At 45.6% G+C, this 17,466-nt stretch overlaps 1 protein-coding gene across 1 annotated transcript; it reads left to right on the forward strand.

Annotated features, from left to right (window-relative positions):
• Window positions 1-9,120: 9,120 nt before the first annotated feature.
• Window positions 9,121-13,322, forward strand: MAGEL2 (MAGE family member L2). The gene has a single exon (XM_009249609.3). It carries the CDS (start codon window positions 9,218-9,220, stop codon window positions 12,914-12,916), a length of 3,699 nt encoding a protein of 1,232 aa, XP_009247884.3. The 5' UTR covers window positions 9,121-9,217; the 3' UTR covers window positions 12,917-13,322.
• Window positions 13,323-17,466: the final 4,144 nt, after the last annotated feature.

The raw sequence follows: 17,466 nt of genomic DNA on the forward strand, positions 1-17,466 counted from the left end.
AAAATAAATGACAATGAGAACACAACAGTTGTGAGAAGTTTAACTGGAATTATACATTGTAAAGCTCTTATTAATGAAGTAGATAGTATTTTTGAGGTAGAGAGTACTAAATTAAAGATGCATATTATATAATGTGTAACCTTTGAAAAAACAAATAAGATATAAACCAAAAGCCAATGCAGAAGATAAAATGGAATACTAAAATACTTAATTAGCCATAAATGTGAAACAAATGATAACATACAGATAAAAGAAGTACCAATACAGTCAACTTATACTCTACCCTATCAGTAATTACGTTAAATGTTCCATGAAAAATGGAAGACATTTCTAAAATAGATTTAAAAATTATAATCTCAGTGCGATGATTAAATTTATGTGTGAATTTGACTGGGCCATGTAGTGCCCAGATATTTGGTTAAATATTATTTTATGTGTTTCTGTAAGGATATTTCAGATGCCTAATGTCCTTTTAACTGAGACATCAGGTTTTTTCCTGTCTTTGGATTTGAACTGACACACTGACTTTTTTATGGTTATGAGCCCACCAGCCTTTGGACTTAAACTACACCCTCAGCCTTCCAAGTTCTCAGATCTTGGGCACATACTGGAACTAAACCAGTGGCTGTCCTAAGTCTCCAGCTTGCTGAGTATCACAGTGTAGATTTTGGGACTTGCCAGCCTCCGTAATCACATGAGCCAATTCCTTATAACGTCTTTCTCTCCCTTTCTTTCATATACGTATATATAGACTTTGGCAGGTTGATAGTTAAAAAGATGCAAATAAACAGAGGACATAATTACAAAACTTAAGAAAGCTGGGGTGGCTCTGCTAGTATTAGACACAGTAGACTTCAAAACAAGGAGTATGAGTAGAACTAAGGGAGATATTTTGTGAGAATGAAGAACCAATTCACTAAAAAGACATAATCACACATGTAATGTGTATGACCTAATAAAAGAGATAACACTAAATTAAGTTAAATTGCCAAACTAAGGGGGGAAGATAGATAAGTCTACAACCATGTTTGGAAATGTTAACATACTTCTTTGAGTGATTGATAGAATGACCAGATTTAAAAAATCAGTAAACATACTGAAGATGTGAACAGTATGTTCAACCAACTAGACCTAAGCGACATTTATAGATATATCTCACAACAGCAGAATGCATTTTCTTTTCAAGTGCTCACAGAATATTTCAAACAGACTCAATGCTGGGCATTAAACCAAGTTCTAATATAAAAATGACTCAAGCCAAATTGGGCATACTCTTATAACAATGGTATTATATTCGTAATTAATATTATTAAAATTTGTGTAAAATATCCTAATGTTTGGAAATTAAACCACAAAAATAAAAACAGCCCATGAGTCAAAGAAGAAATCACAATAAAAATTATAATATATTTTGAAATAACTGGCCGGGCATGGTGGCTCACATCTGTAATCTCAGCACTTTGGGAGGCCGATGCAGGTGGATCACGAGGTCAAGAGATTGAGACCATCCTGGCCAACATGGTGAAATCCCGTCTCTACTAAAAATACAAAAATTAGCTGGGCATGGTGGCAGGTGCCTGTAGCCCCAGCTATTCAGGAGGCTGAGGCAGGAGAATCACTTGAACCTGGGAGGCGGAGGTTACAGTGAGCCGAGATTGTGCCACTGCACTCCAGCCTGGCAACAGAATGAGACTCTGTCTAAAAAAAAAAAAAAAAAAAAGAAAGAAATGATTAAAAAATAACAAACCACAATGTGTAAGATGCTGCTATAATAGGGCTAAGAGATAACTTTATAGCTTTAAATATCTATACTACAAAAGAGAATATATTTAAAATCAGTGACATAAGCTTATACATTAAGAATGCAAAAAACAGGAATAAAATAAAAAGAAACTAGAAAAATGTACAGAATAGGCCAGGCGCAAGGTGGCTCACGTCTGTAATCCAGCACATTGGGAGGCCGAGGCAGGCAGATCATGAGGTCAGGAGATTGAGACCATCCTGGCTAACAAGGTGAAACCCGATCTCTAATAAAAATACAAAAAAAATTAGCCGGGTGTGGTGGTGGTCGTCTGTAATCCCAGCTACTTGGGAGGCCGAGGCAGGAGAATGGTGTGAACCTGGGAGGCAGAGCTTGCAGTGAGCCGAGATCGCGCCACTGCACTCCAGCCTGGGTGGCAGAGCGAGACTCCGTCTCAAAAAAAAAAAAAAAAAAAAAGTAACCTGCACATGGATGTTTATAACAGGTTTGTTCATAATGGACAAATCTTGGCAGCAACCAGGGTGTCCTTCATCAGGTGAATGGGTAAATAAACTTCGGTACATCCAGACAATGGAATATTATTCAGCATTGAAAAGAAATGAGCTATTAAGCTATAAAAATATATGGAAGTAACTAAAATGCATATTATTAAGTGAAAGAAGCCAGTCTGAAAAGGATACATACCATCTGTGTCCAACTAGGTTACATTCCAGAAAAGACAAAACTATGGAGACAGCACAAAGATCAGTGGTTGCCAGGCATCTGTAGGGGAGGGGAGGGGATGAATAGGTAGAGCATGGAGGATTTGGGAGCTAGGAAACTATCCCATGTTATACTATAATGGTGGATGTATTACATTAGACATTTGTCAAAACACAGAATGTACAATACCAAGAGGAAACTTAACGTGAACTCCAGACTTTGGGTGACGATGACATGTCAATTGATGTTCATCAGCTGTGAGAAGCATACAATTTTGCTGGAGGACGTTGACATTGGGGCAGATCATGTGTGTGCTGGGGGAACCAAGGGGTGTATGGAAACTTGCTGTAGTTTTGGCTTAATTCTGCTGTGAACCAAAAACTGCTCTACAAAATAAGGTCTATTCGATAAGAAGAAAAACATGAGTTACCAGGCCACAAAATGAGGAATATTAAATGTGTATTGCTAAGTGAAAGAAGGCAATCTGGAAGGCTACATTTTATGATTACTGCTACATATGATATTCTGGAAAAGGCACAACTATGGAGAAGGTAAAAAGATCAAAATTTGCCAGGGGTTTGGTGGGAGACAGCACAGGTTTTTTAGGGCAGTAAAATTCTTCTATATTATAATGCAATGGTGGACACAGACATCTGTTATCACACAATTGTGTGATAACCCATTTATCACACAATTGTGTGAAAACCCATAAAATGTATACATAAAGAGTGAATACTAATGTAAACTAGGGAGTTTAGTTAATGATATTGGCTCATTGACTGTAACAAATATACCGCTCTAATGCAAGACATTAAAAATAGGGGGAGTTGCCAAGGGTAGGGGGACAGGAATGGTGGGAGAGGAGAGGGGATACATGAGAAGTCTCTGTACTTTCCTCTCATTTTTTCTGCAAACCTACAACTGCTTTAAAAAATAATCCATTAATTAAAAAGAAAAGACACAAACAAAACTCACAATAAATGACATACCATTTCTCATTTACTGAAATGCCTAAAATAAAATGCCTAAAATACTAAAATGCCTAAAATAAAAATGGCTGATTGACTGTATCAATTTTGGCAATGATGTGGATCCATTGGAACCCTCATATTTGCTAATTGTAGTGTAAAACTGCAATCACCATTTCACATCCAGTTGAATAACAAAAATCAAAAAAGACTGACACTACAAAATTTTGCAAGGTTGTCAAGTACCTGGAATTCTTATGCATTCTTAATTCTTAACATAATTCTTATATTAGAGTGTAAAATGGTCTAACCCAACTATGGAGAACTCTTACAGTTTCTCATAAACAGCCATCTATCCTGTGACCCAGACATTCAACTCCCAGGCATTTACCCAAGACAAATGGAAGCATATATTTACAAAAGGCTTGTAAAATAATTTGTAATGCAGCCTTTTTTTCATAATAGCATCAGATTTTAAATATCTCACATGCCAACAGGTAACAGATAAGTTATGGAGTTATAAATACAATGGAATACTTTTCAGCATAAAAAAATAGCAAAATTCCAATATGTGTAACATATTTACATTAAAAAATGTTGAACAAAGGAATACTGACCTCTGTCTGTGTGTCTTTCTCTCTCCCTCCCTCCCTCCTACGCTGATTCCATTTTATGAAATTTAAGAACAGGCAAAATAATCTAGGGTGAGAGAAATAAGGAAGCGTTTGTTTTTGGAGGTAGAATAATTGACTAGAAAAGGGTGCACAGTAATTTTCTTTGATAATAAAACTATTATTCATATTGTTTTGAGTGTTGATTACTCAGTGGCAAAGCTCATTAAATTGAATACTTTAGATCTGTGCATGTTATTGCATATTAATTATATCTAACATATTTTAAAAGGTTTTTGCAGCACTGGTGTAATGGTGAGAGTGATGGGCTGGGCACAGTGGCTGATGCCTACACTCCCAGCACTTTGGGAGGCCAAGGTGGGAGGCTCACTTAACCCTAGGAGTTTGAGGCCAGCCTGAGCAAAATAGTGAGACCCCATCGCCACGAAAAACAAACGAACAAAAATCACCTGCGTGTGGTGTGACCTGTCTGCAGTCTCGGCTACTCAGGAGGCTGATGCAGGAGAATCGCTTGAGCCCAGGAGTTTCAGACTGCAGTGAGCTATGATCATGAGAGAGCAAGACCCTGCCTGGTGGTCGGTGGCAAAAAGCAAAAAAAAGAATGCCAGCTTTCAAAACAAATAGACTGGGATTTAAATCTGAATTCTGCTATGTATTGCTAGATCTTCTGAGCCTCAAATTCTTGACATGTAAAATCAAGCCAAACACTTATGGATTTTGTGAGAAATCAATGAATAGAGTCTATTATACTCTGAGGATGGTATTTTATCAAATAATAAATTGTTGATAACCAGTAGTTACACTATTTTAATCCTTCCAACTCTTTTTTTTTCAAACCTTGTACTTACGATATCTCCTATGCTTTTAAATAATTTTTCTGCTTAGACTGTCTATCTGGAACACATGAATCTTTCACAGCTTCAGGTTTGTTTTCTTCCTTTTCACTGCTACAATCAGCATCACAGCTCCCCTCACCCCATGTTCCAAGCAGAAGCGAGTATTTGATTATTTTCATCCTCTATGACCAATATGAGGTTAAAACAATGCAACAACAACACCTTATTGTACTAAAAAACCATATGAATATCCCTATGTGACTAACAATAGATTCGTGAAATGTCCCTATGTGACTAACGATAGATTAGATTAATGTCGCCATGTGACTAACAATAGATGTAAATAGGACTTGCATCAGATTTTTCTCTGTAGTCTTATCTATAGCACAGTGATGGGCATATAGTGAATGCTTAATAAAAGGTATTTCAAAAGTAAGTAATTTTAGAGTTTATGAAAATCATAACTGATTTTGTTACTCAATTATGAATGTTTACACAAAGTCTAACAGCTACAGAAGATTGAAAGACAGGCAGTTCTGGTGCTAATCTTACCATTTCATTTTGTAGCTCCTTAGTGACCACTCAGTGTGAGCTGGGGATACCAAGGTGAGCAAAACAGGCTCCCATCCGCTCCTAGTTCCGCAATTTTCCTACTCCCATCACGATACCTTAGTTCTCCCTTCCCTATTTTTAAAAATCATTTTGTATACTGTCGTTATATACTGATGTAAGCCATTGAAAGTCCTTTCTAATTAGGGAAGAGAGACCAACATTTCATGGATGTTTTGTATTTTTTTGCCTTTTGTTTTCTACTCAGCTTGAATTTTCAAGCTGTTTCATATAAAAGTGAGGAAAGGGAATTTTGACAACACTTGGTTCAAAGGTGTTGAGGAGGAAGAACATATGCACAGGAAGGGAAAGAGGGCTACAGGAAGCAGGAAGATTTCACAGGAGTGATTTGGGAAGACCCAAGACTTGTGGTCTAATGCCTCACTAGACTCAGGGCAATATTATGTTTTGCTGTGATTAAGGCAGTCAGTTTTCAAAAAGGACCCGTGTGTCCCTTGTTTCCTCCGGTGAATTTTGCACACAAGTAATTTGTAAATAGCTAGGGAAAGCCACAGGAACAGTCTGGGTCTGAGAGCACTGACTATCTGAAATAAGCAGATGTTTCTTCCAGGAAGAATAAACTTGGTTTACCCTCTTTACTTGCTCCTATAGAATCAACGGATACATAATCTCTAATTTTTCCCTGCCGGTTAAAGAATGTTTCCAAGGAGTGGCAATGGTGCTGGTGTAGAAGTTATTAATCTTCCGTTTCTAACTACTCCTACACATCTTTTTTTCCTTTGCATAATACCTAATCTTTTCTTTCTGGCTTTGGTGTTGCCTGTTAACATAAACCGGAGCTCTTTTCATAGAATGGATTCGGTGGGAGTTGACACTGTGCGTCAGCACTGTTCACTGACCTCCAAAATCAGTGAGAATAGCCGGACCCTAATGGGAGCCATTCATTGTATGGGATGACCAACAGCATGGTGGACTGCAGGTCAAACCTGTCATAATTCCAGAAAAGAAACAGTTAGTGGGAGAACTTAATCTCTGCATAGTTTATACATTCGAATTAGAGTGGAAAAAAAGTATGCTTTAGTGATGATAGAAATGCCCTAGGCTAAAAAATAAACTGATTTTTCCAAAGCCACCCACAGCCAGTAACAGCCATGTAGCAGAGTTGATAATAGCAGGTTGTGAGGGTTAGGCATTTAGAGCTGGTCCTTCTACAGTGTTTCCAAACCCCCATGAAACTGAGAAATCCTATGTGGATCTGGGCCATTAACCCAAGGGAGAAACAAAAACCATGAATCATGGTAGTATCCATTCTGCAGAATCTTTTTGTGTGCTGTGGTAGATGGCCTTCTCTGGGGATACACAGGGGTGATGTCCAGTAGTCCACCCTTATCCTTGGGGGATATATTCTGAGACCCCCTGTGGAGGCCTGAAACTGGAAACAGTACTGAATCCTATACGTACTACGATGTTTTCATCTGACAGCCGAGACAGCCGCTAAGTGAATAACAGGCAGGTAGCGTATACAGCACGGATACACTAGACAAAGGGGTAATTCATGCCCCAGGCAGGACGAAACAGAACAATTTCATACTACTACTCAGAATGGCATGCAATCTAAAGCTTATAAATTGTTTATTTCTGGAAATTTCCATTTAATTTTTCAGACTGCAGTTGATTGCAGGTAACTGAAACCACACAATGTGAAACTGCAGGCACAGGAGTGCTACTGTATTCGCTGCCTGCTCATTAACCACTTAGTAGCTGCTTCAGATATCAGATCTACCCGTCGGTTTCCCAGTGTTTGTGTTCAAGGAACCCTTGTTTTACTTAATAATGGCCCCAAAATGTAAGAGTAGTGATCCTGGCAATTTAGGTATGCCAAACAGAAGCTATGAAGTGCTTCCTTGAAGGAAAAAGGTGAAAATTCTTGACTTAATAAGGAAAGAAAAAATCGCATGCTGAGATTGCTAAGATATATGGCAAAAACAAAACTATCTGTGAAATTGTGAAGAAGAAGAATGAAAGGGATACATGGTATATATAAGGTTTGGTGCTGTCTCCAGGTTCGGGCATCGAGAGTTTTGGAATGTATCCCCTGCAGATAAGGTGGGGGGCTACTGTATCATCAAGCACCCTTAAAAATCTGACTGTTTTGAAAAGAGTTTCCTGGGAATAACAACATCCCTTAAATGTCCAGAAAATCACTGAAACTTCCCCCCCCCAATTCTTCTATTATTATTTAAGGCAATAATAACATTAGGAGTGTGTACATACCTTCCCTTGGGTCCATAAATTACCAAATTTGAGGACCCCTGGCTAAGGGTACCTGGGGAGGAGTGGGATGTACCCTTCATCGTCCTCATCTGCCCCCTGGTGGCACGTTTTGTCACTCTGGACTCCTGCCCTAGGCTGCCAACAGCCTATTTAAACGAAACATCCTTGATATTTAGTATTTTGTATATTTCCAGAAAACTTTTCAATTACTGAGATTATCACTTCCTCTCACCATAAAGTTGTATAGCATTGCCCAATAATACTATTGTCGTCTGCTTTATCTTTTAATACTTGATTTGTCTCATATTTAAACTGATTTTTGTCACGAGTAGTTTCCCCAGAAATTTTGTTATTCTTTGCCTGTTTTTCCTATATATCCAAATATATCAATTTTTGATCTATTTATATACCCATTTTGTTATCTTCAGGTGCATTATTTGGTTTTCATTTTTTTAATTTCTTTCCTATTCTGCAGCTGAAAAATACTGAGAAACCTACTCTGTTCCTGCATCCGAGCCATTCCACAGGCAGTTTTCCCATACTAAAAATGCTGTCTTCCACTGATTTGTGGCATGTCTCAGTTCGGTGACTTCTTTTCTTCTCTTTCTACTCACTGCTATCCCTTTTCTCCATGTGTCTCTAACATGCCTGTGTTCTTCAAGACCTAGTGGAACCACATTCCCTCCCACAACTCTATTTTTATGAGGAATAGCCAAGCAGGACTCCCAAGACCTCATGCAGGAGTGCGTACAGGGCATCTCTCCTTGGCAGTCCCGCAGCACCGCAAATGTCCTGTGTCTGCCAATACTCATCAGCCTCTCTTCCCGTGTGCCTCTCCTGGGACCCTAAGAGAGTAACAGTCCCTGCAACTTCCTACTTTCTCCAGGCAGGGACTTGTGTGCCTTTTCCATGTCTTTGACTCCTTTATTCAATTATAATACAGGTAACTGTCTGCTATAACTCTTGAAACTCTCTTATGTAAATGTGCTTTTTTCATTCTCTGCCTCACATCTTAGCCCAGACCACACCATCTCCCCCACCCCCCGCCCCGTCTTGGATACCTTCCATGTTTCCAGTGGTCTGCTCCCACACCACACTGCAGTACAGTGATTTTTCTAAAACATGGATGGGTTCCTGTCACTCCCTTGTGAAAAGTCATCCATGTGGAGTCTGACTGGTCTGCATTTGGGGACTGGACAGAGTGAGAAGGGATCTTGTGTCAGCCAGGACTCCGGTAGACGCCCCTATGCAATATCCACTTGTGGTGGTCGGGGGCGGGGAAGGGGCGGGATTGAGCCCCCTTCCCCCCTCCTCCTTACTGCGGAAAGCTGCGGAGCGAGCAGCACTCACTTCCTATTCAGCATTCAGCAGGGAGGGAGCCTCTGAACAGCCACGTAGGCATTCTCTTCTCTCTGGAGGAAAAGGCCCAGCAGCTGTCCGAGGAAAAGACCCACCAGCTGTCAGCAAAGGGACATGTCGCAGCTAAGTAAGAATCTGGGTGACTCGAGTCCTCCCGCGGAGGCCCCGAAGCCGCCTGTCTATAGCCGCCCTACGGTTCTGATGCGGGCCCCGCCCGCTTCCTCCCGGGCTCCGCCAGTCCCTTGGGATCCACCTCCAATTGACTTGCAGGCTTCATTGGCCGCTTGGCAGGCACCTCAGCCTGCCTGGGAGGCCCCACAGGGCCAGCTGCCCGCCCCGGTGGTTCCGATGACCCAGCCTCCTGCCCTAGGGGGCCCGATAGTCCCGGCTCCCCCGCTGGGGGGCTCGATGGGTAAGCCTCCGACTCCCGGGGTCCTGATGGTGCATCCTCCACCTCCGGGAGCCCCGATGGCCCAGCCTCCGACCCCGGGAGTCCTGATGGTGCATCCTTCAGCTCCTGGAGCTCCCATGGCCCATCCTCCTCCTCCGGGGACCCCAATGTCCCACCCTCCCCCTCCGGGGACCCCGATGGCCCATCCTCCTCCTCCGGGGACCCCGATGGCCCATCCTCCTCCTCCGGGGACCCCGATGGTGCATCCTCCTCCTCCGGGGACCCCGATGGCTCATCCTCCCCCTCCGGGGACACCGATGGTGCATCCTCCTCCTCCGGGGACCCCGATGGCTCATCCTCCTCCTCCGGGGACACCGATGGCCCAGCCTCCCGCTCCGGGAGTCCTGATGGCCCAGCCTCTGACTCCGGGAGTCCTGATGGCCCAGCCTGCTGCTCCGGGAGCCCCGATGGTCCAGCCGCCTCCAGCAGCCGTGATGACCCAGCCTCAGCCTTCAGGAGCACCGATGGCCAAGCCTCCAGGTCCAGGAGTCCTGATGATTCATCCTCCAGGTGCGAGAGCTCCGATGACCCAACCTCCAGCTTCAGGAGCACAGATGGCACAGCCGGCGGCCCCACCTGCACAGCCGATGGCCCCACCTGCACAGCCGATGGCTTCTTGGGCCCCGCAGGCTCAGCCTCTGATCCTGCAAATCCAATCTCAAGTTATAAGGGCTCCTCCGCAGGTTCCCCAGGGCCCGCAGGCACCCCCAGCGCAGCTAGCCACACCCCCGGGCTGGCAGGCAACCTCGCCAGGATGGCAGGCCACGCCGCAAGGCTGGCAGGCCACTCCCCTGACCTGGCAGACCACGCAGGTCACCTGGCAGGCACCAGCCATTACCTGGCAGGTGCCGCCGCCCATGCGCCAGGGGCCTCCGCCCATCCGCCCTGGCCCACCACCCATCCGCCCTGGCCCACCACCGGTGCGGCAGGCCCCACCGCTGATCCGCCAGGCCCCACCGGTGATCCGCCAGGCCCCACCGGTGATCCGCCAGGCCCCACCCGTGATCCGCCAGGCCCCACCCGTGATCCGCCAGGCCCCACCAGTGATCCGCCAGGCTCCACCTGTGATCCGCCAGGCCCCACCGCTGATCCGCCAGGCGCCGCCCCCCATCCGACCTGCCCCACAGGTCCTGGCCACCCAGCCACCGCTCTGGCAGGCCCTGCCACCCCCACCTCCACTGCGGCAGGCCCCGCAGGCTAGGCTGCCGGCCCCGCAGGTGCAGGCGGCGCCGCAGGTGCCTACGGCCCCACCTGCTACGCAGGTACCCGCGGCTCCGCCCGTTGGCCCGCAGGTGCCCCAGTCTGTGCTGCCGGCCCCGCTGTCTGCCCCACTGTCTGCCCCGCAGGCTGTGCACTGCCCTTCCATCATCTGGCAGGCCCCCAAAGGTCAGCCCCCGGTGCCACACGAGATTCCAACGTCAATGGAGTTCCAGGAGGTGCAGCAGACACAGGCGCTGGCCTGGCAGGCCCAGAAGGCCCCCACTCACATCTGGCAGCCCCTGCCTGCCCAGGAGGCCCAGAGGCAGGCTCCCTCCTTGGTCCAGCTGGAGCAGCCCTTTCAGGGAGCCCCGCCCTCCCAAAAAGCCGTGCAAATCCAGCTACCCCCCCAGCAGGCCCAGGCATCGGGTCCGCAAGCGGAGGTGCCCACACTGCCGCTCCAGCCTTCCTGGCAGGCACCGCCTGCAGTCTTGCAGGCCCAGCCCGGACCCCCGGTAGCAGCGGCAAATTTTCCCCTGGGCTCCGCTAAATCATTGATGACTCCATCAGGAGAATGCAGGGCCTCTTCTATAGACCGCAGGGGCTCCTCTAAAGACCGCAGGACCTCCTCGAAGGAGCGCAGGGCCCCTTCAAAAGACCGCATGATCTTTGCTGCCACCTTCTGTGCTCCCAAGGCAGTGTCAGCTGCGCGAGCACACCTGCCAGCTGCCTGGAAAAACCTGCCTGCCACACCGGAGACCTTTGCTCCCTCCTCAAGTGTCTTCCCAGCTACCTCCCAGTTTCAGCCTGCCTCTCTGAATGCCTTTAAAGGCCCCTCTGCTGCCTCAGAGACCCCAAAGTCACTGCCATATGCTCTGCAGGATCCCTTTGCCTGTGTAGAGGCCCTGCCTGCAGTTCCATGGGTCCCACAGCCCAATATGAATGCCTCAAAGGCAACCCAGGCTGTGCCCACCCTCCTGATGGCTACAGCAGCTGGCCCCCAGGCAACTGCCACCACTCAAGAGGCCTCCAAGACCTCCGTCGAGCCGCCACGCCGCTCCGGCAAGGCCACCCGGAAGAAGAAGCATCTGGAAGCCCAAGAGGACAGCCGTGGCCACACGCTGGCCTTTCATGACTGGCAGGGCCCAAGGCCCTGGGAGAATCTGAATCTGAGTGACTGGGAGGTCCAAAGCCCTGTCCAGGTCTTGGGTGACTGGGAGCACCCAAACACCCCCCGTGGCCTGAGTGGTTGGGAGGGCCCTAGCACCTCCAGGATCCTGAGTGGCTGGGAAGGGCCCAGCACATCCTGGGCCCTGAGTGCCTGGGAGGGCCCGAGCACCTCCAGGGCCCTGGGACTCTCTGAAAGCCCAGGGAGCTCTCTGCCTGTAGTTGTGTCTGAGGTTGCAAGTGTCTCTCCGGGATCCAGTGCCACCCAGGATAATTCCAAGGTGGAGGCACAGCCCTTGTCTCCCTTGGATGAGAGGGCAAATGCATTGGTGCAGTTCCTCTTAGTCAAGGACCAAGCCAAGGTGCCTGTCCAGCGCTCGGAGATGGTGAAAGTCATTATCCGAGAATATAAAGATGAGTGCTTAGACATCATCAACCGTGCCAACAATAAGCTGGAGTGTGCCTTTGGTAATCAATTGAAAGAAATTGATACCAAAAACCACGCTTATATTATCATCAACAAGCTAGGCTACCATACAGGGAATTTGGTGGCATCCTATTTAGACAGGCCCAAGTTTGGCCTCCTGATGGTGGTCTTGAGCCTCATCTTTATGAAAGGCAATTGTGTCAGGGAGGATCTGATCTTTAATTTTCTGTTCAAGTTAGGGTTGGATGTCCGGGAAACAAATGGTCTCTTTGGAAATACTAAGAAGCTCATCACCGAAGTGTTTGTCAGGCAGAAGTACCTAGAGTACAGGCGAATCCCCTACACTGAGCCTGCAGAGTATGAGTTCCTCTGGGGCCCTCGAGCATTCCTGGAAACCAGCAAGATGCTTGTCCTGAGGTTTTTGGCCAAGCTCCATAAGAAAGATCCACAGAGCTGGCCATTCCATTACCTTGAAGCGCTGGCAGAATGTGAGTGGGAAGACACAGATGAGGATGAACCTGACACCAGTGACAGTGCCCACGGCCCCACCAGCAGGCCCCCTCCCCACTAATAGGTGTAGCAGAGATCTCACTCCTGTGTTTCCCTGGCCAGAGGCCACTGACAGGATGGGGGGACATTTTTGTTTCTGGTGTTTGTGTTCCAGTTCCATGAGTGTAAGTTTGGATTTTCAACTTGGTTTCGTATCTGCCAAAGCGTTGTACATTTTTCATGTGGTGTTGATTTCAATCGGCTACTGTTCTGTTTTGTATTTTGGCATCTGTATTTTTAAGTGAGATCTGTGGTTCTCTGTTTTGTGTTATAATTGTTATGTTTTGGTATCAGCTTTGTGCTGGCTTTGTGAAATGAGTTGAGAAGCTATCCATCTCATTCTGGTATAGTTCATGTAGCATTGTAATCGGTTGTTCTTTGAACGTTCAAATGACTCATCAGTAAAAACTGTCTACAGAGAAGTAAATATCTATATCTATATATAAATATACTTTCAGCATAACAGAAGTGTTTGTCTTTATTCTAATTTTTACACTAGATGGTGGAAGCCAAGTTTTGCCATATTCTCTGAATAGACATGAATAGCAAGACTACTCTCAGTTATAGTAAAAACCACGGTGATGGAATTGTTTTCCAAGGGGAGTACTCCGTTCATCTTTATAAGGATGCAGTGATTTCAGTGGGTGGTTATACATAAGATTTCTCCAGGAGATTAATTAAAGCACACACGTTAGTGCCCAGCCGGTAACGTTGTTATTAGAAGCAGAAATGTCCTTAAGGGTATGTGGGGAAGAAGGGCCATCTGCCTGCAGGACCACAAATAACCAGGTGGTCCCACTTCATGGAGAAATTGGCCAAAAGGGCATTTGTCAATCATGTGGCCCGTGGGGGGCTGTCCAGCAGTTCAAATTTGGGTTTCATCAACACACTGCTACCGGGATGGAAACGTGCTCCCTGCAGGATATCCAGGCTTATAACAAGGAAAAGGAAAAAACAGTCTTCATTGAATTAGAAACCCTGAAGATTGCCGGCAGTAGTGGCTGGGTTAGGGGAGAGCGTGGCAGGGGGCATTCCTATCAACACAGAGTTCTAGGGGAAGGTCCTGTGGGGAAGGGTCATTCTAACATGTAGGGGAAGGCAGCCAGCAATGCCTGAAGTTGCTGAACAACCGCGGTCAGCCCTTGGCTATGAAACTGGTCTAGGCAGGAAAGGGACAAGGGAATGAACTGGCCTGAGTGTTTTGAGAAAGGATATTCAAGCACACACCAGGCTGGTGTACACAAAAGGACGTTCCTGTGGTCATACTCTCTTCCTGTGGACGGGGGACCATCAGCCCTACTTGCCACCCCATACTGTCTTATCAGAAGGAACAAATCCAATCCCGTATCCCGCTTCTAGGGTGAAGCCAAAGTCCCAGATGCGGTTAGTGGCCATGGTGGAATTCTCCTGCCACCTAGCGGCAGATTAGAGGTGCCACCGCAGCTGCCGCAACAACAGCCCCTCCCACAGTGCCTAACTTCACACCATGTATATACTTGGATTGCAGCTACTCCTTGCTTCACCACTTTTGCTCATAATTTTATCTATATCTGTGCCCAGAGATTCCTTCTTTTCTCTTATAGGCCAAGTTAGCATCTGTTTTCAAGTCCAATCCGCTCTTCACTCAACAATTTCTATCCTTGGTCCTGCAGTGCTGCCACTTAGGAAGCTGACTAGGAGAGGAACCCACAAGATGCAGACTCTACTCCTAGCACCCGCAGAACTGAGCTTTCCAGGACGATGATCCCCGTCCCAGGACCTGCCAGGCCATAGGAGCTCTTCCTCAAGTTGTCCAAGTGGTCATGTACTCCAAAAACTGGGAGGCAGTTTCCTATAAACTCCTTGGGTCAGAGAGTCCTGCGCATTTGTCCACAAGCAATGTTTAGTTATTTTTACAACAACAGCAAATGTCCATTGAAGGAGACAGCAATGCCCCAGCTGAGAACTGTCCCCAAAGGAGGTTTAGCTGGGCCAGTAAAGTGGCATATTGGTCTAGTATTTCTTGTTTGTGTTTAGTTTATTTATGATTGCTTATAAAGTTTTCTCCAGACCATTAACTCATGGCGTGCCTGAGCAAGATGCTCTTTGTGGAACAAAATTTGGGAAGTAGCATCATGGGACTTTGGTGACATACTTAAGGTGGGGGCTGGCTCTGCTCCATGGTAGAGAGGCTTACTTCCCAGCTACAAACCTCACTCTCACATGTGACATACATCTGATGACCTTCTTTAAGTAATGCCAAGGACTGAAAACCTAAACTTGTTTATATTGTAATGAGATATAAATTGCAACAATGAAAAATGTGTTCATTACCAATGAGTAAACTAGTTAGATATTCAACTGAAAAGTTTAAGAAAGTGCAGCTAACATGACAGTGAAAAGCAGAAAACAAAGACCAGGAACAGTGGGAACCGGCCGGGTGCGGTGGCTCACGCCTGTAATCCCAGCACTTTGGGAGGCTGAAGCGGGTGGATCACAAGGTCGAGAGATCAAGACCATCCTGGCTGACAAGGTGAGACCCCATCTCTACTAAAAATACAAAAATTAGCCGGGTATGGTGGCGGGCGGGCGCCTGTAGTCCCAGCTACTCGGGAGGCTGAAGCAGGAGAATGGCATGAATCATGGAGGTGGAGCTTGCAGTGAGCTGAGATCGCACCACTGCACTCTAGCCTGGGCGACAGAGTGAGACTCTGTCTCAAAAACAAAAACAAAAACGAAAACAAACAAACAAACAAACAAACAAAACAGTGGGAACAAATTCAAATCCCACTTATTTGAAAGTGCTAAAATGTAGAAAATGTAACACAAATCTTTTTTACTATAAAATTGAGCAAAAAGCCGAAACCTAGTAATAGGCAAAATGTATCACAGGAAAAAAATGACAAATAACTGTTGAAACTGTTACACCTCACTAATAAAGATAGAAATATTAAATCTGTATTCTAGTTTTCATTTATTAAATTGTCATAGAATAAACTAAAACCCCATGTAATGTCCAATGTCAATGATATTGTTATGAAACTGGAACTGTTATACACAACCAGTGAAAGTATAAGTTATTACAATTTGCCTGGAAATCAATGCAGCCAACTCTGTCTTCAAAAGACTTTAACACATTAATACTACTTTACCTAGAAATTCTTCATTTGGGAATATGTTGAATGAGAACAATCTGCAGAGAAGGCAAAGACTTCTTCATAGAGAAAGCTGTTCATGAACATATGGGAGATTTATCAGGGTGTGAGCAGGCCCCCCTCCCTGATATAAACCTACAGTGTCAAGGGAGCACAGTGAGTTTCTGCTGAAAAAACCACAGCCTTCCTCAGAAAACAACTTGTAGTTTGTTTCAACACACAGAAAATGAAAGACTCAGCATCCACCATTATGGGCTATAGAGAAGAGTCATTGCACTCTGTGCCTGAAAAATTTACAACTAGGTGCTAGCACACTCTCCAAAGCCATAAATGATCTCAGCAAAATATATGATTTCTAGTGAAGAAAAACTATAGTTCTCAAAGTGATGAAATTCAGTGTACTCCTATGTAGAGTGTTCAACTATAAGCAAGTTAAATTTTAGGATATTTGTCTTAAGAAGATGATCTGAATTTTGGAATAATTTTACTCAAACGCATTACTCCTAAGAGCAACAGAGAAAAGGACCAGTTGTTTCTCAAAGCCACCGGTGAATCAACCTTGTCAGCAAACGAGAGTTAAGGATTGTGGCTGTGATTGACAGAGGACTTTCTAGATTAAGGTGCCGGGGCCCGGTGGCAGCAGTAATATCCATTTTACTGGGCATGTAGCCCACATTATTGATTTGCCCTCAGAGTTATAGGCACCCCCAGAACTCGGCAATTCACACCCACGGCCATGATACTCGAAAGGATACATCATTCCTGCACTCCTGCCCCTAGCTGCTGGGGCTGGAAACCTGGGACCCTTTTTCTCCCTGATTTGATCGGTTGTCAGGTCTTGCCAGTTTTGCCAATTTGTACAGTCAGTGTTTTTTCTCCTTTCCATCCCTGTGGACACGGCACTCTGCCAGAACTTGGCAGTTTCCTTTTTCATGGTCTCTGCCTTCAGTACTGCCCCTTAATCAAACCTCCACATTGGCTGCACAGTGGCCTCTGTGCCGCTGCCACACAGCTGTGCACACCTCATAATGCCTCTCCCTGCCTAAAGCATTTCAAGGCCTTCAGTGTTCCTCAGAGTAAGGTGCAGCACCCTCAGCTCACCTTCTGCACGTGAGGGTCCAGGAGCAGCTGGTTAGAGTAGGTTTACTTACAGAGAAACCTACAAACGAGGCCAGGGGTCCCTTTGCGGGACAACTCAAAGAATTCCTCGGATTCTGAATTGAAAGCCTAAGCAGGCCAACAGGTGGGTCTTAAAGGGAAAAAGGCCTTGATATATAGGGCCCAAGCTACATTTTCCTGTGTGCAAGCAAATTTGTTCTTACAAGTCTCCCAGAGGGTTCCATTGTGAATTCTACCAAGGGATATATACAACACTACTAGCACAACAGTACAATCCTCTAATCTGTCGAGATTCTGAAAGTTGTACCTGCCTCTTTTT

The sequence above is a fragment of the Pongo abelii genome, chromosome 16 (genome assembly GCF_028885655.2).
Source record: "Pongo abelii isolate AG06213 chromosome 16, NHGRI_mPonAbe1-v2.0_pri, whole genome shotgun sequence".
In the NCBI taxonomy this organism is placed as follows: domain Eukaryota; kingdom Metazoa; phylum Chordata; class Mammalia; order Primates; family Hominidae; genus Pongo; species Pongo abelii.

Excerpts from the sequence above, each read along its gene's own strand:
- MAGEL2 (XM_009249609.3), top strand. The coding sequence starts at position 9,218 with ATGTCGCAGCTAAGTAAGAATCTGGGTGACTCGAGTCCTCCCGCGGAG.